This window comes from Pollicipes pollicipes, unplaced genomic scaffold, assembly GCF_011947565.3.
Source record: "Pollicipes pollicipes isolate AB1234 unplaced genomic scaffold, Ppol_2.1 Scaffold_7231;HRSCAF=8579_pilon_pilon_pilon, whole genome shotgun sequence".
Taxonomy (NCBI): Eukaryota; Metazoa; Arthropoda; class Thecostraca; order Pollicipedomorpha; family Pollicipedidae; genus Pollicipes; species Pollicipes pollicipes.
In genome coordinates, this window is record NW_023597034.1 from 4,826,692 (window position 1) to 4,851,410 (window position 24,719).

At 56.1% G+C, this 24,719-nt stretch overlaps 1 protein-coding gene across 1 annotated transcript in view; it reads right to left on the reverse strand.

Annotated features, from left to right (window-relative positions):
* The window catches only part of LOC119109285 (collagen alpha-2(IV) chain), a 39,783-nt gene that overhangs the window by 11,622 nt on the left and 3,442 nt on the right, over positions 1-24,719 (reverse strand). The window contains exons 2-6 of the mRNA XM_037232880.1: positions 23,077-23,125; positions 3,470-3,652; positions 1,973-2,107; positions 1,494-1,601; positions 531-673 (exon numbers count right to left, since the gene is read on the reverse strand). Of these exons, the coding sequence (XP_037088775.1) occupies positions 531-673; positions 1,494-1,601; positions 1,973-2,107; positions 3,470-3,652; positions 23,077-23,125 (618 nt within the window). The remainder of the gene's footprint in view (positions 1-530; positions 674-1,493; positions 1,602-1,972; positions 2,108-3,469; positions 3,653-23,076; positions 23,126-24,719) is intronic.

A 24,719-nucleotide genomic window follows, 5' to 3' on the forward strand; every position in this document is an offset into this window, starting at 1 on the left:
ACAGTGTGAACCGGACTCATAGCGACAGTAATGACAGACACATTAACTCTGATCGTGGCGACAGTATGGACAGACCATAAACTCTGATCGTGGCGACAGTATGAACAGACACATAAACTCTGATCGTGGCGACAGTATGACAGACACATAAACACTGATCATAGCAAAAGTATCACAGACACATTAACACTGATCGTGGCGAAAGACAGACACGTACACACGAAGCGTGAGCGTGAAGAGTTCCGATTCACGCCGAGGCTGAGGAAACGACCTAATTTTTTTACTACCATAATATGTTATTAGCTCGACTGCGCAGCAAGCTGTCACATTCCCTTCTGATAACCGCATTGCATTCCATAATCCGTCCAGCGGAGAAAGTGATAAATTACAAAGTTGCCAGCGCGCTAAGTCGCTGCTAAAGAGACCAAAGCTCATCTAAGCCCTTCCCGGTCCAGTGCTGGGCATCGAATGGTCTGCAGGTAGCACATAGAGTCACGCATCGACCCTGGCTCGGTGACCGAGGCCCGCACCTCGTCGGCGCCGACTCGGATGTGGTTCGGTGACCCGGTGCCCTGTGACCGGCTAGGGGACGCGGCTCACCTTTGGTGCCCGGTATACCAGGGAAGCCGGGCGGGCCGATCGGGCCGGCGGTGCCCGGTGCGCCGGGAGATCCCTGCCAAAAGAGCTCAGAGTCGGAGGGGGTCGCTGGAGCCGTGCTGACCGCTCGGCCACAGCTCTGACGGGCACTTGGCCCAGAGATGTGAACAGGGCAGGGGGGACGCTCGGCGGACATCTCTGCTAGGGGCTGAGAGGCCAAGGCACGAAATGCGAATGTAGAGTGCACAAAAAAACTTTTCGGCCCCATGTGCAAAATCGACAAGACTGTTTGAGGGCTGCTTTTGACAATTGCTACTCATCATAACTGATCAGCAGTGCGTACATACAAGGGCGTCCTCTTGAGCGGCAGAACAAGCGCACTTATGTCGCAGATTGCTTGCGCATAGTTCCACATGTTGGTCAAATGGAGCTGTATACAGGTGCGGCATACACACTAGGACCGGTATTGGTTTTGGGAACGTTCAAGTACGACTGCATGCGCTAATAAAACAGTTTTTCGAGTATTCACTGACATCGTGTTTGTTCAGACTTTAAGCTATAAGGAATATCCAAACCTTGTTAACTATAAGGTGAATGCGACGAGAAGAAACCTTAGGCTTTGGAACACAAAATAGACATCACAACGGTGGAGGTTTTCAACTAGAGCTAATGCAGAACAAAGGTAAAAATAAAACGAACGCTTGTGCAGTATGGGCTTCAGGTCACTGCGTTATAATGCTATGACACGCCTCTACGCTGTAAAGTGGTACGCAGCTGATGAAGGCATCGGGCTGCCAAAGGGCCCATGCTGAGGAAAAGGCTGCGGCAACAACCGCATGCCGTGGAGGCCGAGCGGCTGACACGAGTGGGCCGGGCGGCGCGGGCTGGGTGCTCACGTCAGTGCCGTTGCAGCCGTCCAGTCCGGGGAACCCGCGCGGTCCGGCGGGACCCGGCAGGCCCGGGATACCGTTGATGCCGGGGAAGCCCGGCATGCCCATCTTGCCCTGCGGGTAGGTCAGGTGCGTTACCGCCCCGCTGCCCGGACTCAAGCGACTGCCGACGACAGGCCGGACCTCATCGGGCGTTACACCGCTCTCTGAGGGAAGGTCCAGCCAGGGCCTGGCGAGGCCCGGCACGTCTTACACTGCGTGCTAAACATGGATGCGTGCATGAACTGGGCATCCTGCCCGTGTATAAGGTACAACTAAACATCGTCCGGCATCAAATGGATGGATGAAATGGTGAAAGCATACTAAAAGCCACTAGTTCCATTCCTCAGCATGGCTTGCACTCCTGCGACTCTCTTAATCGGAAGTTAAACCAGACCTTAAAGTCCAAAGAAGCCGACCCCGCGCGCTCTCCCGCTGTCTCTCACCCGGTCTCCGACCAGGCCTCTGGGCCCCTGCGGACCGCCGTCGCCCTTCAGGCCCTTCGGTCCGGGCAGGCCCTCCATGCCGGGGAAGCCCTGCTGGCCTTTGACGCCAGCCGGTCCCTGGGAGCCAGGGGCGCCCTGAGGGCGCAAGAATCGGTCAGAGGTCAGCGGGGTCACGGCAGGCAGCGTGACCGGCGCACTCACTTTGAAGCAAGTGTCGAGATCGGTTGCCGGAGGCGCAGCGGTATGCGAAGGCGGTACATTGGCGGCCGGAGCGACCGTCTTTTATACTGCTCGAGGCCTGAGAATAGCCGCAGGCACACGACACACATGGCACGGCACTCCACAACGCGGTACTTCGGCACACGTTGGCGCTAGGTGAGGTGTGTTGGAGCCCCTCCGGAAGGTACGAGTCAACCACGTTCCGAAGATGTGTGACATCACACCCTGTATCCAAACTCAAATCCAACCAATGACGTGTCGTCAGGACGGGCCACCCGCCCGTTCCCAAAACGTTCACCTGTACCGATGTTCCTGCATACGTTGACAGATGCGTCCTTGAGCAAGCATGCTGTCATACAATCCTTGCGCAGCACCGCACTGGTGGCTCGGCTGGGCACAACAACAACCCATTTGCGACGCAAGTGAACCAGCGACCTCTGTTGCCAAACAGCTTACGGCCACAACCAGCCGCGACGCAGCCCGTCCATCGCGCGATGCCCGGAGTACATTACAGCTTACCGGTCACAACCAGCCGCGATGCAGCCCATCCGTCGCACGATGCATCGGAGTGCAATACAGCTTACCGGTCACAACCAGCCGCGATGCAGCCCGTCCATCGCGCGATGCCCGGAGTACATACAGCTTACCGGTCACAACCAGCCGCGATGCAGCCCGTCCGTCGCACGATGCATCGGAGTACATAACAGCTTACCGGTCACAACCAGCCGCGACGCAGCCCATCCGTCGCACGATGCACTGGAGTACATAACAGCTTACCGGTCACAACCAGCCGCGATGCAGCCCGTCCATCGCGCGATGCACCGGAGCACATAACAGCTTACCGGTCACAACCAGCCGCGATGCAGCCCGTCCATCGCGCGATGCACCGGAGCACATAACAGCTTACCGGTCACAACCAGCCGCGATGCAGCCCGTCCATCGCGCGATGCACCGGAGTACATTACAGCTTACCGGTCACAACCAGCCGCGATGCAGCCCGTCCATCGCGCGATGCATCGGAGTACATCACAGCTTGCCGGTCACAACCGGCCGCGATGCAGCCCGTCCATCGCGCGATGCACGGAGTACAAGCTTGCCGGTCACAACCGGCCGCGATGCAGCCCGTCCGTCGCGCGATGCACCGGAGTACATAACAGCTGCATACTTCACCCCTGGCATAGCGCACGGTGCGTCACTGAACTGAGCGACGTCACTGAACGCCTCCGCCCCCACATTGCGTCGCGCGCCTTCCTACTGCACCCTCAGCCCGGCACTTACCCTGCTGCCCTTTTCGCCGACGCATTTGCAGCCACCGGCGCCGCAGCCGCCGGCGCCACACTTCTGCGCGGCGCCCGGCGGCCGTGGCTCTACGTCCGTCTGGCCGTCGCGGGTCTGGTAGAAGCCATAGCCGAAGTTGTCGCCCCGGCCGTCCACCGGCGCTGGCCGCGAGTAATCGACCTGCTGAAAACGCAGAGGACGGCGTCCGGTCAGTGGACGGTGCAGATGGGCACACGGATACTGGCGGGGCCCCGGCGGACACGGACGGTTGGACACTGGAGTCCCTGATGCAGTTGCGCAGATCTGCACATGAGTCTCGGATGGACACGGACGGATAGGAAAACCCTGATCCCCCTCGGCAGAACACTGCGGACGGTTTCACTGCTTGCTATGTGAGAACTGGAGCTCCCCATGTCGGGCGGGGGGTTATTAATACTTCGTGTATGTGTGATGATGATGATGATTGGAGTTTGAGAGCGTGCCGACTGCGCTGGCCATTTCGCGCCCGGGGCGCTGCTGAACGGAGAAGCATCTGTCTTCACGCCCCAACAACAACACGCCCGACCAATATCCAGCGGGCAACGAACGGCAACACGTCGAAGCGGACTACGGTCGCCGCGGGAACACACGGCCCCATCAGCCGGCGCCGAGCGAACTCCAATCCCGCCGTCAGCAGCCGTTCACAACACGCCGACGCCCATCAGAGAGGCCGGCGTCTGGCCGCAGTCCAGTCTGTCGGTCCGGCGCCGGGCCGCCGGCAGCGGACGGCCGAGCCGCGCCCGGCGGCCGCCGCCGGCCTGTCCTGCTGCACGCCCCCCCCGCCCCCTGCTGACGAGCCGCAGCTGGCGGCTGCCCGAGCGCAGCCGCCCACGCGGGCCGCTGCGCTCGGCGGCAGTCGTCCGGCACGACCGCGACGCCGTCACCGCCGGCGGTTCCCCCCACCCCCCCCCCCCCCCCCCCCACCCCCACCGCCCTGCCTCCCCCGCCGCCGGCGAAGGCGGCCTCTTTGAGTACGCAAGGATGGGACGACCAGTCGCGCAACATTAATGTGGTATGTGCGCGCGCGCGTGTGTATGTCGAAATTGCCGATGCTGCAGCCTCCCTTACCTTACATTTTAGCAAGGCCGTATAAATCTTGTGAACAGCAAGGTAACAAATAGGGTTGTTTACCCGTTATCAGTGCGACGACTTTAACTTTTTGTGTTACACGGCCTTCTTCAGCATGTACAGCAACGGTTTTAAGGTGCATAAATGTGCGTAGCAATGGGTAGTTCAAACCCGGCGTTTGAAACATATTGTCCAGCTTTCCGAGGGCTTGATTAAGGACCTGGGGTTTTCAGTTTCATTTGTTGTGCAGCCAACGTCCTACGGCGGCGCAGGTGCCGTACTTCGCTTTGTGAATCCAGTCACGAACCCACGGTTATTTTCTGCCAGTTTGCACGGGCCAAACTAAACCAACAGCCTCCCACCGACTATACCCAGGGACTCGCCAACGGCTGCCGTCGAGGCGGTAGGAACAACAAGCTCGTGCTTAAGCCGCTCATGTGCCGGACACCGGCGGCGAGGGCCCGGGGCGTCCGGCAGGCTCTGGGGCGCAGATGAAAGCTGCAGCGGAATCAGGTCACGCCGGCGAGTTTTGTTATGCTAACGAGCGATGTCTCGGCGTCAGTTTGCGCGATGCAGACTGGGGAGCGCGCTGGTAGTGTGCAGAGTCGCTGACCTCCAGCGTGGTCCGCTCTGGCTGTAACGGGTGGGCTCGAGTGAAGCTTCATGAGGAGGAATGCGGCTCTAAGTAAACGTAAAGCTCGTTGCTTGTTTAACAACTGGCGCCGACGCTCGGTGTTGGCAGCATAGCTTGTCTTCGCAGTCAAAAATGTGCAAAACTCCTCGCTAGATGCGCTGCGAAAAAGTAGGACGTTACGCACTTTCATGGACTCGAAGGTACCATCTGGCCCGCGACGCGTGCGTATGTATATAGTTTATTACAGACTGCCTCTGGCATGCCACCGCTGGGCAGATACCGTCTCTGACACACGAACTTGTTATCCTTTGGACGCACCGTGACGGCCGGCGCGCTTATCTCATACAAACACTAAGTGGGCCGGGTTTTAGTTCGCTTCTCTGCGATGTGTCAAGGGGCGCTGCCTTGAATTTGACAGCGTTTCTCATAAACAGTGAAATCGCGCGGGAGCGAACGTGCCGATTTCTGGGAACTCGTCGTTAGTGGTCCATGGCCAGCTGAGCTTTCGCGCTGCGGCTCACCTACACACATCGTCAACGTGTGACAATGCAGAGACGGGGCGACTGTTCCATCCTTTAAAGATAAGACGAGGATAACAACTGGCGGCCCAAAGAAGCAGTGACAGTGAATCTTCTGAAACTAAGGGATGAGGGGAGGTAAGCAAAATTTTCACCTCAAACTCTTTCCGTACAACGCCATAGATTTTAAGCCATTTTTCAATGATCAGGCAGCTGTCCCCACATCCCTCTCGTTTTCGCTGTCCATGCAAAAGTGGTCCCTGCAAACAGTGCTGCATTTCTTTGGAACCAATCGGTTTGACGCTTTGTACAATCGACAGTACGACAAATCCACCACTGCCAACTTCAATACCGCCAGGCATCCCACCAGTTCGCTGCGCCAAGCACAACACGTCAGCAAGGCAAATCATTATGCACGCCAAACGTAAACAGGCCGCCTCTCGAAAGCCGTTTTTCCGTTCGGTCTGACGGCATCGCCTTTCTAAGAATATCCTACCCAAGACGCACCGCGGCAGACACCCACAAGCGTCCCCCGACCGGCGTCCAAAGGCTGAGATCACCGTGGGCCAGAGCTCCCCCGGCGCCAGAGGTTACTCATCACACCTGCGGCTGTCCGGGTCATTTCCTGGCCGGCGGCGGCGGCGCGGCGTTCCCGGCGCCCCCGGACGCTGCGGCCCGTTGCGTCAGCGGACGCGCGGTCCGGGCGCCAGTGGACACGGACCCGGACGGCGGTGGTCTGCGGTCCGGACGCCGGCGGGCGGCGCCCGGTCGCCGACCACCGCCTCCAGAATGTAAACAATGCCGGTGTCAGGTGTCGCTCGCAGTGGCGTGGAGGATTCCGACCCTGCTCTGTGGGCCAGCAGCTGTCACGGCGGCCGACGGCCAGGCGCTAGCCGCTTGCCAGTCTCCGCCCCAGCATACGAACTCGTCCGGCCGACAGCTGCTGCTCGCGGGACTCGGGCCAGAGCGTGGATAGCTTCAAACTTTGTCAGTGGAGTGACGTTATTTCTTTGGAAGGCAGAAGCGTCTGCACGTTTTGCCGAGTAAATATTTACATGCATAAGACGTGTTTTCTTGAAGCACGTTCCAAATTTAGGCGTCATTCTCTATGCACCGGAAAAGTGTTGTCCGTATACGATAACGCGACGTAGGACAGTGGGTTCGGAATGATCCGACGAATCAACTGGCGATCAACGCGTAGTTCAGAAACATAGCCAAACGCAGTTCCACATATCGATGCGTACAGCGTGCCTTCAGCGTTGCAATAGGCACGTGTGCACAGCGTGTACGTGAGCTACGCACAAGGAGCGAGGAACAGGTGGCGGGGATGGAGCAGCAGGGTCAGGAGGCCGCCCGCCTCACAGCCACGTGTGGTCGTGTCTCAGCGTCGGCCAAGGCTCGTCCCACACCTTATAGGAGATGTGAAAGATGTCAACGCCAAATGACCTTAGATGCTGAATGCATCATTTCACATGAAAAAATAGCATGACTGTTATTAAAAAGCGGGTAGCATGGTGGTTATTGGAGGAGGAAGGGTGGCGTTCAGTCGGCATTTTGGGAGCATCCCACAGCCATCAAATCTGGACACATCACGACATCGCAAGTTCATAACTCCGGTGGCCAATGTCTCTGCATGCTCTCTGTTCATGGGCATCGCGATTGCATACTTTTGGCGACGATTTTGTTCCAATTGGTCCAGTTCTCCACCACTGTAACACCAGCCGGAAGCGCAAGCTGTGCTGGCGGCCAAAACAACGCCGGAGCTGTTTTCTGAGCACAGTATCGGTGACTTCACGCCACCGCAGCGTCGCCCTGTTGACAAGCTGCGTGTTTGCGTGCTGACGGGGACACTGCACTGCGCAGCTGGGCCCAGTCAGCTGACTGCGCGCGCTCAGCTGGCGGGGGCGGCACGCGCACTGCGCCTCAGCGCCGGCGGTCGGACGGGCGGCCGCAGCTGTCGGCGACTTCAAAGGCGCCCGGCCGCCGCCAGCGCACCGCTGGCAACACAGCCACGGGGTGGGGCTGGCTTCTGTCGTCGGCCTGGTGGGTTCGCACAGCCAGCGCCGCCAATAAAAAACGTCAGTTTGCGCGGCTAGTTAGCACCCGGAGAGGCGATTATTTGTACGCTGCCGTTTATCGTCGCTGCGTTTACAATAGCTCTCATTGCATTACACGTTTCAGCCGGGCCAAGTCAGCTCGATCCCGAGCCCAGCTGAGCTCGATGCCGTGGCGCCCGCCGGCTGGCTGTGCACCGGCGGCTGGCCAGTACCGGATGCGGTGGGAGACGGCTGTCTGCGGCTCGTGGCACGTGCACAAACAGCACGCACCCACACACAATACCGCTGTTAGTGCACCGGTGAACGTGATGTAAACCCACGAACGCCTCTCGATTTATGCGGGCACCGCTGGGAGACCAGCGCAGTGGACGCGTGTGCTCGATGCTGCTGGAGGTGAGGCTGGTGTTTATGCTGAGAGACGAGCAAACGTAAGGTTTCGACGAATGAACGAAGTGAGGTGGAGGCTTGAACGCTGGGCAGTATCTTCAGTACTTTGGTTGTTGTTCGCCACGATGCTGTCCGTCATCAACCGTTTACAGGGGCGCAACCAAGGGTGGGGGAGGCCCGGACCCCCATCGGGCCGGATTTTTCGTTTTTCACCATAAATGATTCCCATCAAAAAGAGTATGAAATAGGCATGATGCCTACTCGCAGAGGTCCCCCCCTTAAATACATCCTGACTGTGCCCCTGACCGTCATATCTAGTGACATCCTCATGGTGGCCTCTGCTCAGAGAGCAAAGACCGAAACTGGAAGATGATCGGGCTTCGAACCGAGACTAATGGCAATTGACCGGAGCTGCAGAGGGCAATGCGACAAGCTAAAATAATGCGTGTGGTGTGCCGAAGAGAACAGGAATCTGACGCATTGTGCTATCTCTAGGGATGATACTGTTCTAGGCTGTTGGGTACAGCTGTTCGAAATAATGACATATCGATCACTTATCTCCCATACTCATGTTTCGCATCGGGGCATCTCGGCGCATAATCTCATTTATCCTAGGGTCCGTAACGATAAACTGCGTTCGAGATCACACAACCTCAATCATATCCAGCCTGATTCTGTTCTTTTAGCCTTCCAACTATCCGCAAAAAAGGACCACACAAATTCCAATCCTCCATCAAGATCGCGTCAAAACCGACTCGAAACTCGACCGGCCCTGCTTCCACCTTGCAGTCTGACTCTGACTCCGACTCGCAGAACACCCGCCCGATCTGACGCCGACTCCGCGTGCGGACGCTGGGTACAACAGAGCCTCCTCGACCGGCGCGCTGGCGCGGGCTGGGTTCGCATTACGGCGATCGCCGCCGCCCTGGAACACGAGCCAGCCGCGCCCCAGCGGCCGGCGCGGCCGGCGCGTGCGGTCAAAAGGGCCGGCGGCGGCGGCCTGGCGGCGGCCCGGCCAGCGCCGGCGGGACGTGACCGGCCGGATGTGGGCTGGACTCTGGCCCGCGCGCGGCGTCTGCTGCCCTGGATGTTTCGGTAGGCGACATGAGCCCGCCCACGACGACTGGCGACGGCGAGGTCGCGAATGGCCCGTCTGAGAGTGCTTCCGGGGTGAGCGAGACCCGCCCGGCCCCACTTCTTCAAATCTAACTAACCTACGCTCACTGGCGCCACAACCCATGGCGTCGCAGGCCCATGGATACATGAAGCATGAAGCAGTGGTGCATTTGGACACTGCAGTTGCGCAGTTATTCATGAGTTACGCGTCATCGTCACCGTACACCGTTCTTCCAAAAAAGGCTTCGACAGTGAAGCCACAGGTAAGTCAGCTAGCTGCGTCACAAGTCGAATGTGCTTACTGGAAAAAGCAAATGGGGTTCGCCTTGTCAATAAAGAACGGTTCAATGCACCACCCAACGAGTCGTGAATACTAACGGGTGGGGAAATGGGCGTAGTTCTACGCATGACAGGGCGGAGTGGGGTATGCAACAACTTCTGTGGGTATTGGTCGAAGACTCGAGAATACTTAGAAGTGTGCCTGCTTGATGAGGGCGCGATCAATCAGAAGTCTCTCTGTTGTGGCCGTGGTTTAGCTTTGATCTGCTGCTGGCAAACGCACCGTTGCCGCGGTGCGATCCCACAATTAAAGGGAAGCATATAATAACAACGATGAAAAATTAAAATGTAAATGATGGAAAGGCAAATATCGAGAGGATATATCATAGCATGACAGACAGAGAAGTGGAAAATGATCGATTGGCAACATATCAACAGAAGATCGATGGGGCTACGCCGAAAAAACGGAAAGTGATAAAATGGCGAAGCATCCAACGCAATCAAGTTTAACCGACCAACCCAAACCAAACGATAGGAAAACCAATCGAAGCAGGAAATGAAAATATGAAAAATACCTTACCAGCCGCCAAGCTTATGATCAACGGGAAACAACAACGAAATGAAAACTTTCAGTTAACAATAATTAAGATAATAAATATTCATCAGATATAACCAAATTAGGCTTGTTTGTACCTTGCTGGGCGTATATTAAAGGTGTATGAGGGTGTGCCCCCGTGATCGATCATTCCCCATCCGACATATTTTCCTGTGGCCAGATCTCAAAGAAGTGATAAGACTGCAGTCGTTCTTCAGAATAAAGCACAGACATTTTCCAAGTTGCTAAAAGAAATCACCACTAATTTGACATCGAGCTCGCTAACATAAATAGACGCACTCGGAACCTCCTAAGAGCGCCAAAATGCCAATATTTGCACTCCAAAGTGCGAGCAACCCCAGGGTTACGGGAAAATGCTTGTGTGGGGCACAGCGGCACGCATCATACGTTAGCTGCGCCAAGTGATGGGAGTGAGGATGCCGGTTTTGGCCATAATACGGTGCGAAACTACTACCGGAATCACTGCCTCCAAGTCTCAACTGTGTCCAGTTAGGACGTCCATTAATTACCCCACCGTCTATGCAGCAGGGACGCCAGAACGTGCCGAGTCAGTTTCCGTTGAAAAAGTCTGCGTTGAAAAAATGTTGTCAGTTTTCTGGAGTTTTCCAGCTCGACTTGCCATGACCTCAGCAGAAGAGCGCCACATTTGTCCGCCTGCGGAGGCCATGCCACCACATCCGCCTGTTCTAGCCATTTCTGGCCATCTCGTCCACCTCGACGCTTGTCGCGCAGCACCCCGCTCATCAGCCTCTCCTGGGAACACCTGAGCACCTCCGAAGCCGGAGTCGGCGCGGGAGATCCCCACCCGACCGGGCTCCTCCGACTGGTGTCAACACAGGAGCAGAGGCGGCCGCCGCGCGGCCGAGTCAGACGGACGTGCATTACCGCGTCCAGTTACGTCCGCCGCCGGCCGGCCGGTGTTGCCGGGCACCGCCGGCCGAGGCACAGTCGGTGCGCCGTGAGACGCTCCGCACGGACTGAAACCCTCCCGTCGATGGTGACGCTGCGCGAGCGGCACAGAGCGGACCCGGGAGCCGCGCGCTGTGAGACGCTCCTCACGTACCGCGGACTCTTCCGCCGACGGTGACGCTGTGAGCGGCACAGAACGGACGCGGCAGCCGCGCCCTGTGAGACGCTCCGCACGTACCGCGTACTCTCCTGCCGACGGTGACGTTGCGAGCGGCACAGAGCGGACCCGGCAGCCGCGCCCTGTGAGACGCTCCGCACGTACCGCGATCTCTCCCGCCGACGGTGACGCTGCGAGCGGCACAGAGCGGACCCGGCAGCCGCGCCCTGTGAGACGCTCCTCACGTACCGCGGACTCCTCCGCCGACGGTGACGTTGCGAGTGGCGGAGAGCGAACCCGGGAGCCGCGCCCTGTGAGACGCTCCGCACGTACACGTACCGCGATCTCTCCCGCCGACGGTGACGCTGCGAGTGGCGGAGAACGGACATGGAGCCGTGCGATGAGGTTGGGCCGGGTCCCAGTGGCGATATCTATGTTGGCTGCCATTTTCGCGAGCTGTAGTGCACAGGAGAGTGCTGAGGCACTCGTGCGGTTGATAAGCCATCGGAAGAAACACAGGATGGACAGCAGCACGACAGGAGGCTAGATGGTGGAAAGAGGGAAAGCTTGTCACTCAGTTCAGAAATGACACAAATATTTATTTTGTTCCATCAGCAAAGAAGATAAGAATCCATCGACTTCTCGTCTGCATTCACATAGACAAGGCCTCCTCACATAAAAGGCGCTGAAAGCTTGAACGTACTGGTTCTATGGTTTTGAAGCATCACGCTTGTCAGAAACCGGCTCCTCTGACGTGGGAGTATATCTCTGGAAGAGCAGATGATGCTGAGCAAATGATGATGTCAATAACTCCACGGAGATCGTGTTTGGTTACGCAAACAGTGGAGAGCAAGGCAAATAAACAGGTCAGCAGCTGCTTGCTCGACTTTCCCGAGCAATGATCCGACGATTGACACTAGCTCAGGGGAATACAGACGAACAGGCCATGCAGCTGCAGCGCTGGAATGTAAATGCTCGCGCGGATGTGCACGAGGCATGACTCAGTGGCCGATCGCGTTTCTGAATGTACACTTCTATTTTTCTTTATACTTTTTACTGACTGCTCTCATGGATGGCTTTGCAATGAGGGTCCATGCAGAGGGCAGTTCACTGCGAAGATTAAGCCCAACAGATCAGTAAAGAGCACTCTCAACTCAACGGACGGCTTAAGATGAAGGATTACGGCCGCGGTTTCTGGACGGCGAGCCTTCATGGCTGGCAGGCAGTCGCTGGCGAATCTCGCCCTCTCCAAGCGGGACCCAAGCTTTTCACCAGCGGAATCGAATCGAATTAAGAAGTCAGCTCCACCTTGGCCGGAATCACATTGGAATTACGCTCCTCTGGTTATTAGGCCGAGTTCCACTGGAAGTTGTTTAGAATAACCTGTGGCATTTGTTCGCACTCGGCCTAGAAAAGATCTGACTCAGGGAATTATTCAACCTAGCCTGTGGGTCAGCTTGGTTGACTTGGCATACTACAGTGTAAGATGCCCATCCAGCACAGGCCAATATGTAACATAACAACCTGTCAAGTATCTGTCGAAGTGGTGGGAATCCCGGGAGTCGGGGTGAGAAGCTGGAGGTGTCAAAACCCCAGCAATATCCGGTTTGAATGCCAGTCCGACTTGTCCTGTAACCCTGGATCCACCCATGTATCCAAGCTAAACGCGAGCATGCATCTGGCGGCATAGCGGCAATAACTGAGCAGAGCATAGGTGGTGCTGCGGCTGCGGGCCGACCAGGCTTACAGCTGCAAAGTCTCACTCGTACTCGCGATAGAGTGATCAGGACTGGGAGCTCAAAGGCATCCCGCTCCAGACGCTATCTCAAGGCTAAAACAGTGATGAGACTGAGCGACGATGAAAGGTCGTCCATGGTGGTACGTCGTCGCAGTGACATGAGCGCATTGGCATAGTGCTTCCGCGACCGGAGATAAGGAATGTCACCGAGAACTTTTTCCAACACACCAGTGCCTGAGCACCGGTGTTGAACTGACCCTCTTTCCCTTAGCCGCGGCGGTGTGTGCCGTCGGTGGACCCCGCACTCCCGTCATCTCCGCACCTCCGGCACCCCTCACGCGGCACGCCCCTGCGCGCTGCAGACCGCCGACGGTGAGTGCCGCCGGTCGACCCCGCACTCCCGTCATCTCCGCACCTCCCGCACCCCTCACGCGGCACGCCCCTGCGCGCTGCAGACCGCCGACGGTATATGCCGCCGGTCAGCCCCGCACTCCCGTCATCTCCGCACCTCCCGCAACCCTCACGCGGCACGCCCCTGCGCGCTGCAGACCGCCGACGGTGCAGGCGCCGTCGACAGACAGGCCGAGCCGGCGGTGTCGTGGGCGGACGCCGCCGCGCCGCCGCCGGGCGCTGACGCCGGCGGGGGCGGCGTTTTTAGCTCGGGTTCAGGGCTGGTTCGGCCGCTCTCAGGACCTCTCCGGCCGCGGCGACACAAACAGTCTGACTCAGGCGCCGGCGGCAACAACCAGCGCCGCCTGGCCGACCGCGCTCCGAGGCGGCGTCGCCGGCCAGACGGCCCAGAGTCCTCTGGCGGAGCTGATGTGAACTCGGAGCCACTGTCCAATGCATGCGAGACGGGCTGGGAACTGCTGGGCCACAGCGTCAGCGACCTCATCCAGACGGGGGCGAGACGAAATCTGCTGGGCGAGCCTCAGTGCCCTCACCTGCTTGAAAGGCTCGCGGTGACAGGCAGTGCAAAATTAGATATTATTGGTCAACATGCTTATATCGATTGGACTGCTGTTCACCACCCAACATTCCGAGAAAAATCACACAACCGAAACAAACACTGCCAGAACCACGCTCTTCAAATAGCACACAGCCGCCTTCACAGCTGGCGCCCAGTCTACCCTCCCCCAAGCAAGTTGCGTGCATCTGTCTGGAGCTCTGTGGCACAAAGTGGCGCTGTCACGATCTCTGACAGCTAACCAGGTTCGCCCATCACGGATGGTAAATACACTCGCTGCCTGACCCTTTGCCCTTCTCAAACGAAACGTCGGTTGCATTTAGATTCAAAGAAGGAGAGGCTCCACTTCAACACTGTGTAGCTCGTACAGTTTCTGTTCATTTCGGTTGTCTTTCTCCGCGGGCGGCAATGGACAAAGCACACTTGCCTTGTTGTGGACTGCACGAATGCGCAATAACGTTTACGAAGACACGTATCTCCATGAATATGCTTACACCATGTACCCCTTTGGTATCGTTTTGACTTCTAAAAGGAGTCAGGAATGAATAAGAAAGCGAGAGGAAACATGAATGCACGTGCTGTGCCAAAGTGGATGATGATGCCGGTGTTACTGGTCATCCGCTTGGCCTAGGGCAGGACAAACGGCGCCGTCTCTGTGTTTGGTCGTATGGCCAATTGTTACTTCTTTGCCGCTGCCTTAAAAGAGCGGCATACCCGGCGTAGGCCTTCCGGTACAAAAAGGACTACGCAATGGAGCGGAGCGACCGGAGACGCCCCCGCCCTCGCCGCGATGCAACGTGATAGCGAGGGACATCGTGACCTCATCAGCGACGAGCGCCAGAGGAGCAGCTGCGCTGGCGATCCAGGAATCCACCCAGGGGCGGGGAAGGGCAGCCTCCCCCGCATGACCCCCACTGCGCGGTACGCGGCGCTGTAAGTGACGCTGGCAGCGCGGTCAGACCAATCGGCCGCTCGCTCAGCGGGCCGCTGATCGTCCGCTGTTGGTGTTGGCCGCCCGCGCCGCCCGCGCCGCCGGTAAACAATGAGCGGCAGCGGCAGCGTCGGCCGTCCGTCACCCAGCGCCCCGGCCGCGACCTCCGTCGCGCCCGCGTGTCATCACGTGCCAACCACGCGCCGGTGACGTCAGCGGCGCCAGCATCGACCCTGTGATGTCGCAAACCGGAGAGCGCCGGGGCTTGCGACGTCGGCCCGCTGGTCCAGGCCCAGTGGTCTCTAAAAAAGCTGCCGAAAGGGAGACTTCGAGGCCAGATGCCGGTCCACCTTTCACACGCTTTCTTGCCGTTCGCGAGCGAACACTGTTGTTCATCGATTTGGGCTCAGCCAGCTGGCGAATGCTAGCTTGTGAGCCCGCGACCACTACTGCCACATCTGCAGGACCGAATCGAGTATTTGCAGACCACACAAGCACACATTGGCGCGTGGAATACTTAAGCCTGGCCTTGATTATCACCAATCACTTAAAGAAACCAAGCACTTCTAACTTCGAGTCATCAGGATCATGCTCCAACAAAAGCAAGGACGAGGGCGAAACACTGCCTGCCTTTCCACGCACCGCAGAAGACAGAAATCGGCCAGGACGGTCACTTAACGTGGTGTTGGGCGAACGCGCCTCCCGCGCCGCCCGGTAAACAGAGCAGCGGCGGCAGCGGCGCCGCCCGTCACCGCCCGTCACCACCGCCTCAGCACGGGACGGTCCGCCCAGTGCCATCCATGCCGAGCCCTTCGCTGCGCTCCGCGCCCAGTGACATCGAACAAAGTGCGTGTTGTCACCAGGGCGCGGCGCCAGCATAAACTTGTGCAATTGTATAACGGCCAGCCTCAATGGCGGCAGAAGACGGCGTGCAACAAGGCAGGCGGCGTGCAAGACGCCCCGCCCACGCACGGTGCACGTTTGAAGCGCACATTCGCCGGGGCAGCGACGGCCTTTGCGACAAGTGGACGATAGTCCAATCATGGCCGTCGCTGCGGTCGGCAACACACTGAGCTGGGTGGTCCAAACGCAATCTCGGCGAGCGAAGCCTGTCCTCGGAATTATCGGTGGATGGGCTGGACATAATGACATGTAAGACATTGTATATAAGCCTCCGACACCTCGTGTAGAGGTATGGGCCCTTGGCTGTGCGTTGCACACTAAGAGAAAACATCTGAAAGGTTCTCATTCCCGAGATTGGTGCATGCACCGCAGTCAGTCGTAAGGTCCTAGCAAACTTATTACCTGAAACAAATCTAAGGCGATCGAAATGCAATTCTGTTGAACATCGATTGGTTTCAAAGTATTGATGAGAGAAATAGCTAGTTACAATGACAAACGATCCAATGCAGTTCATAATTCTAATCAAGAGATCGAGTAATTTTCAAGCGAAGAGGATGGGCCATCCCGAAGAACACCCGCTCTAGATCCATGCTTTGCTTAAACAGCATTTTCGAGAAAGCCTTTCTTGACGTCGCAACGTTCGGATCCGCTTCCGAGCAACTGGAAGAGTTTGTTGGGTCTGATATACTGAGGTCTTTTTGATCCAAGAAAGGCGATGTCTCGAGGGTTGGCGCACATTGTACCCAAGGCTCCTGATATGCACTACTTCAATTCCAAGACTTCAAAATAAACACAACCGGGCTGCTTGGAGGACATGGGTGACTGCAGAGCATGGCTGGCTCTCTAAGACAGTAAAAATCGCCACAACCCGCTCTCTTGGTCAGCAGCGGAAACATCAGCCCGCTCTGGAATGTGCAGCATGGCCAACCCGAGCCACCCAGCTCCTCGAGCTGTGCTAACAGGTCAGCTCCGATGCACATTCTGTGCCGGCGGCGGTTCGGCCCGCCCCGGGTGCGCGCCTGCAGCTCTGTTTGGCCGGGTGGCATGCCCACGACCGCAGCGTGCAAAAACGGTGCGGCGCGCCGCTCGTCTGCACGCCGCGGCGGCCCGGGTGACGGCACAGGTCAGCGGCACCAGTCGCGCAACCAGAGCCCGGGTAAACACATCTCGGTCACTGGGACGGAGCGCCAGACGCCGCCCGCGCCGGCGCCGCACCGTCGCCGCCGCCGCCGCCGCGCCGCGCGCAGTGGCCCAGTAAAAACGCGTCCGGCCCGGCAGATAAGACGAGCGCGCGCGGAAATCCGGCGCGACGCGGCGGTGGCAGCGCGGCTGCGGCAGGTGGCGCCCCTACCGTCCAGCTGGCGCGGCAGTCAGCTGGCGGTTGGCCCGAAGAGATGGCTGGGCGGATGTCTTGGCTGCTTCCCCCCCCCCCTCCTCCCTCCCCCACCCCACAGTTCCTCTGTTGGCAAAAGTCGCAGAGAACATTCTTCGTTGGAGCACGAGATCTTCCTTGGTCGCAGGAAACATGAGCGAAACAATGAGAAACTCAGCTCAAGTCCAGTCTCCAAGAGCGTTACGATGATATCTGCAAAGTTCAACAGCCGGAAGCGATTTAAATGCCTGAGGAGCTCAAAAAGAGCCGGATCCTTCCGCGCTGCCTGACGGACTCCGCGCGCGTATATCAGAGGTGTTAACGGAGGTAGAGTGCGCCGTGCAAAAACGCCGGCTCCGGGAGCGGGGCGGATGGCGCGCGGCGTCAGGGTGTCCGCCGGAGCCCCCGACGAGAGATCGCACGATCAGGCTGATAGACGGAGCGATACTTTTTGTGTCGCTATCGCCGAGCTGAAGGGAGCTGAGGGGATTGAGAGAAAGAGAGAGCAAACGAAAGGGAACTGTGTGGGAAGAAAGTAATGGAGAAAAGAGTGAGAGTGGGTCTGTGTGTGAGGTGAATGAGAACGTAAGTGAGTAACTTAGCAAGTGGGTAACTGCAAGTAAGGGAGTAGGTGAGTTAATGCATAACTGGTAAAAGGGTGGATGAGGGGAGGAGTAAATTCACCATAGAATGGGGAATTGGGTTGTGCAAAAGCGTGAAGATAGAGAGTGAGCAAAAGAGAGAGAGAGAGAGAGAGAGAGAGAGGAGAGAGAGCGAGAGAGAGAAGAGAGAGAGAGAGAGGACGAGGAGAGAGAGATAGAGAGAGGAGAGAGATAGAGAGAGAGAGAGATAGAGAGAGGAGAGAGAATATGAGAGAGAGAGAGAGAGCGACGGATTAGAGATCTATAGGAGGAGAGAGAGAGGAGAGAATATCCGCCCGAGATAGAGCTCTTCTTCGCCCTCATGATAGGAGAGAGAGAGGGATGCTCTCTCTCTCCGTCTCTCGTTCTCTCCTCTCTCTTAGAGGACAGATAGAGGAGAGAAATATCGGGCCCGTTTTGGCGGCATTGGCCAAAATTATGTTTTCATTTTGCTATTCGAGGATCTAACATGACCAATAAGAGCAATGCAAAACCACGCTATTGTCACCATGTTTAGCGGTAGTAACGTGAAATGGACCAAGATGTGAGGACACAGGAAAAGTCACCGTTGACTTTTTGCTTTTCCCATTTCACTCACGCTGAAATGAAGGCTTACTTGTTAGTCTTTTGACATACTTCATGTTCTCACTCAATGACGAAAAGCGTTGGTTCAGTTTAACCGGTACAGTTACTCAACGTCATAAAACCCAGGTGAAAAGTTAAATCAAGCGGTGATCAACGTCTTCTGAAATGTTTGCCATTCAAAGTGGTTCAAAAATCAAAACAGTAAAACATTTGACCAAGCCTCGCTGAGAGCATTCATTACAAATATCGCGTTTCCCGCTGACAGTGAGCACTGCCCGCCCATCCTTGGACGCACATATGTACAAACACGGGAGGGGGGGGGGAGGAGGGGGCTTAAATTGTCCACCGTTCTGAACGTTAAATGTACCACATTTAGTGGTGCTGGGATAGAATAACCTTAAAGTAAATCTCAAAATTACCAGATAGTTCTCTTAAGTTTTCTCTTTCTATACACCACCAAAGTTGCAATGTCGAACTTAAGTGGGCAGACCATGGCCTCCCCTCCCCGGTCCACCACCTCCGGTCGAAGGATGAACATAAAGTGTTCACTCCCAACAGGGACAAGTGTAAAGGGGGGGGGGGGGAGGGCACAGGGGACATGCCTTCCTTGAGCCAACATGTTTGTCCCAGATACTGAGTGATTTGTGCAGGAGTTTGGCCTGAATCCGCAGGAGGCCTGAGAAAATTTGTATTTTGCCCTCCAAACAAAATTCTGGCTACGTACAACATGCTTGACGTCCAACGGAAAACGCTGGAATTGTGACCTGTCACGTCCTCGCACCGTTTTACAACACTTGTCTCGGGGCCTCAGATTAAAGGACACGCGCCGTCTGATTCTCCCGAGCGCGCCGCAGTCCCCGTACCGCCGTTTCCGCCTTATGAAAGGCCGTCGTCCTCGTCACGACGAGCCGCCGCTCCCAAAATAGCCGGCTCGTTCATCACGTCGACAGAGCGCGTGCAGGGGCGGCCGGCGGTTCAAGGAGCACGGCCAGGTGCTGGTCACGCCCTGTAGACCAACCGCGTGACGTCACGAGACGGATAAAGCTCACGTGGGGCAGAATGGCCGGACTGAAAGGATGCGCAAGGAAGCGCGCGGTCCCGGCCTTCATAGCCTCGGCGCGGTTTTTCGGTGACGAGGGTGGCAGTGCCGGCGTCAGGTCCAGGCGGTCCCTCATGCATTTCGTAAATGACAGAATGAAATTAATCGAGTGTGCAAGAGAGAAGATGACAGTCTGGTGTGGGCAAAGCGCACGGCCGCCAATGCGGGTAGTGCGATCACGAGAAGGTTTGGTGCTATAAAACCGCGGTGGCCCGTGACGTAGCGTCATCAGCTCAGTTCCAGACCACATCGGATTACCGGTTCTGGATGGTTCTGGACTGTGACACTGACGCTGACAGCGATACCAGGACTGTAAGACTGACTGTGGAGCCATAAGACTGAAACTGTGGGACGGCGAGAAGCAGCGCTGACAGTGGACCGTCCTTACCCGGGCGACTATCCGCAGTGACGTGGATCGCGCCGGCGCCGCTACAACGACGGGCCTGCTTTGGTCACGGATGTGCGCTGCGCCAATGGCGGACATGCGCCACACTGATGGTGGACCTGGGTCGCGCCGATGGCGGACGTGCGCCACATCGATGACGGGCGTGCACCACACCCATGGCAGATGTGCGCCACATCGATGGAGGATGTGCACCGCGCCAATGACGGGCGTGCGCCGCGTCAATGACGGAATTGTACCGCACCAATGACGGACGTGCGCCACGCCGAAGACGGACATGCGCCATGCCAATGACGGACGTGCGCTGCGTCAATGACGGAATTGTACCACACCGATGACGGACGTGCGCCACGCCGAAGACGGACGTGCGCCATGCCAATGACGGACGTGCGCTGCGTCAATGACGGAATTGTACCGCACCAATGACGGACGTACGGCACGCCGAAGACGGACGTGCACCGCGCCAATGACGGGCGTGCGCCGCGTCAATGACGGAATTGTACCACACCGATGACGGACGTGCGCCACGCCGAGGACGGGCGTGCGCCATGTTTCGTCCGTGTCGGCGACCGACGCCGCGATACTTGGCATCCGCTTCCGTGGCCTCATTATCGCGGCGGCAGTCGTGATGCAGGTCATGACACGTGCGTCAGTGGGGCGCGCAGCTCCCGCGTCCGGATCGAGGGCGCACCGGGGCAGCTGGGTCCAGATGGTCGCCGAGAGATGTGATATAACCTGGACAGGCGTTGGAATGAATGCCTGCGCTTACCAGTGCGTTGGTTTCAGTTCCAAAAATCACAGATGTGGATAGTGCTCATGTCATGACAAGGGAGGTCCAAATGAGCTTGACGATCTGTATTTTGGAGTTGAAGTGAACACTATGCGTTGTCTTGAACACCAAAAGGTGGCAATGATGTGAAAAACGTTCAAGATGTAAATAAGAAAAGCTCCAAGGTGTTTCCTTTTTTATTATCACATTTGACTACAAGTTTGGCTGTGTCGAATTAATTTTGCTTGATCTATGGTATGATTTTTAATTTGAGCGGTCCGACCAGGCCCGGCCATCACTCACAATAGAAGTAAATATCTTTGAAACCACTCATAGCAGGTGCATACAGTTATCGGTGGCAAGCAGCGCAATGCCTGGCAAAATGGACTGCATAAATTGTCAAGCACTGGAATGCTAGCTATTTGATCGGACAGGTCTGTAATATTCGCACAATTTCACCATACCATTTGAACAACGTGGAAAAGGCAAAACATTCCGATCGACGGAAATTTTAAGAGCACTGGTCGAACCCAGGTCCAGATGCCGGCTCGCCGGCGTGGTATCGGCACGAGACTATGTAAGATTAGCGGAGGAGAAAAAAGTCAACGGTACCGGGAAAATGACAAAAAGTAAAAAATAATAGAGAAATTGGTGCCAGAATTTGGCAACTAAATCATACGTAAACGTGAGACCAACCGCACGATTTCGGCGAATACACCGGCTAAAAATTATTAACATATTTCAATGCTCTCAGATCGCGGTTGTGCCTGAATCGCCCGGAAAACGGTCAGTATCAACTGTTATGAACGCGATATCGAATACCAGATTGATTAGACACACTGACATGGGCTGCAGACGTTGTCTGGCTTCACTACCTTTGTATTTCATATTCTCCACGCAATACCAACTATCAACTCCAAATGTTTTTGTCACCTTGTTCGTCTTAAGCCGTATCACGCAACTTGTGGGCAATAATACCTCATCTAACCGCAGTAAGCAATATAACCGACAGAACCAGTACTTTCGACACTTCGTCACGAAAAGTCACCGTGGTTGGTGTCTCTTGTTTCCGACGAGTAACCGGCCTTAGTCTGCACTCAACGGACCCCGACATGTGTGGCCGGGCCCATAAGTAATGGCCTGACCACATTGGCCGTGACGAACAGACGGCTGTGGTGCCCCGGTGACGGACGAGGGTGCACCGCTTGCCACCGCTTCTCCCCTGCCTCACGCCGCGGGGCGTCTGGCCGCTCCCCTCCCCGCCCCACATCTGGGCAGGTCCAGGAAGCGCGCGCGGGGACGGGCTGGCCCGTCGCCGTCCTCGCCCTCGCTTCAGGACGGTTTCAGTCAAAACAGGGTGCGCGCGAGGCGGGCGCCCGTGCAGAACGCGGCGTTAACGAGGCGCGAAGGACGGCGCGACGTCTGGACGTCTCGTCTGCGCAGTGGGTGGACTCTCCGGATGCGGGGATTGCAGAGGGGCTCTAAAAAAGCAGACGCTTTGCAGAGCGGTGGTCGGAGTCGGCACGCATCGCTGCGGCCACGCAGGCGATGATGTCATGCGTCTCCTCCCCAGCAGGCCAGAGCCTTCCGCGCTCCGGGCCATCCAGTGGCGGACGACGGCGTACAGTCGCGTCCCGAATGAGCGGACTGGGCCATCCAGTGGGGGACGATGGCGTACAGTCGCGTCCCTCCGCGGACTCGGCCATCCAGTGAGGGACGATGGCGTTCAGTCACGTCCCGAATGAGCGGGCTTGGCCATCCAGTGGGGAACGATGGCGTAGAGTCGCGTCCCGGACGAGCGGGCTCGAAGTACGAATAAACTGCCACCGGTTTTCCTGCTACGCGGAAAGTGTGGCAAATTGTAATGGCATGTCGGTAATGCGACTGACATGCAAAATATGCATACGCCGCACCACGGGACACGCTGCGTTGAAGCATTATTGCCTATTGAATCAAATTTGGCAGCTCCGGTTTGATATTGAATGCATTCCGAAAAGTACTCCAAGCCGGCACAAAAAGCTTAGACTGGACGCAACACAATTTCGTGAAATGAAGCGGTCAAAGCGTGCCCGCATGGTAATGATTATTGATTTCAGGCCTTTAATTAGACACAGTTAATGGCCTGGCACCATGGCCATCCGCTTACAGGTCGCATTAATAGAATACGGCATCATTTCACTTTCATGTAGTATGCTATCTTACGTGCTTAAACGTTCTACACGTCTGGAGGACTCAACCTCCTTCCCTAACATTATCAAACTTTTATATGGGTGAAGGTGATGGGTGTTGTGTTGAAAGAACCACACGCACAGAAGCGAAATCTTGCTTTTTATTCTGGAAACGTTTCACCCCCGATCTTTAGGACTCCAAAAAGGAGGTGATTAATGTAACAAAACACAATGAGGGATATGCCTCTTACCGGGTCAGCGAGTGTTGTTGAGCAGAGCAGCGCGAACAGTGCGGACACTCTGAAACGCATCGGTTCTCCGTCAGTAAACCACAAATGAGCACAGACGCTGTTCATGCGAGGAGCCGAGAGCATAAGGCTTCACCTGGCAGCAGGCACATGCATACGTGAGAGATGTCACCAAACAGTAGGCACATAGCTGGACGATAGTGCACGGTGCGAAGAAGCTCCACCAGAACTCACATCTTTCCACATCGTCAGCAGCTACAGTAAACACGATATCCCACTTCTCCCAAGGATGTCGCCGAACTTTCATGGAAGTTGAACGGATCGCCATATTACAGCGCTCATACCACAGCAACGTATTCAACAGTGTCCAGCTTTCGAAACCGTTTTTAAACGCATACTGGAGCTTGTTGAAATAGCTTGATCAAGTTGAGCTTGCGCAATGGATGGCTTATGCACCACTAGTGAATATTATCCTCAGCAAGTCAGTCGCTCGCTTTATTCGTTATCCGGTGCTCAGTCAGTTTATTTATTCTCTGCTGTCATAAGGGAAACAATCGGGCAGTGTTTGCATATCGGACAGCCACGCTGTCCTCGCATCCTCTCCGGCTAAGGCTGGCTTTATTCAAAGCCACTTGGATATATATTTTGTTTGCCTCGACCCCAGCCACGATTAAATAAGCAACTGGCGTCTGGACATTCCAAGCCAATGTAAACGATTTATGGGCCGACTCCGCGGCCGGGCAGACGGACGACACTCATAAGGACGCGCCGCCAGCACCGATGATGTCATTTCGGACAGCGTTCGTTCAAGTGGACGTTCCAATGATATGAGATCATATCTGAAAGGCGCTTCCTGCCGGCAGATAGTGCAAAACTTGAAATGCAATGAAAAGCTTCTACTTAATCATCTGCTTCATCTAGGCAACAGTGACATTTCTGGCGTAATTGATTAAAGGATGCTTGATGGACGTCACAAGGGTCTCTCGATGACTTTTTAAGAAAATAGTGACTGGGGAAAGAACGCCCGCCAATTTCAATGCGCAGATAAAGCCTCAACACGAACATCGGTTCGGGATTTTTCAAATGCAAACTTAAAGGGAATGCTTCGCATTTGGAGATATTCAAGTAAGCATCAGGTGTTATGAAATAAGCTCACTTAAAACTATTGGTATACTTCTAAGTGGAAAAGATCACACTACACAACACAACTTCTCTGTTTAGTAAATATACTCCTCAATACGATATGGTTACATTACGTCATCGTAACTTGCACAACATTGATTCACGGCCAATTGACGGGCGTTATATCTGGAAATCGTGCTCACGAAAGCCAGATATGAACGAGTCAACCATTGTATTTTTATTGGTCTTGATCGCTGCATGGCTAATGAAATACCAGAATTTCAAAGGCATTATAATGACGCCATGGATGCTTGGGTGACCTTGAAATAGTCCCTTCTAAAGAGTCTGCACATCTTCGCGGGCGTGTAGCGGATCACAGAAACCAGAGGGTTAGGTCTTAAGAAGTGCCGGACCGTGAACTGCATCGAATGGTCTCTAACATGGCTATTTCACCTAAAAAAAACCATACAATTGTGCAACATTCCCTTTAACTTCGGCTTTAGAGACGTTTCGTTTATTAAGAA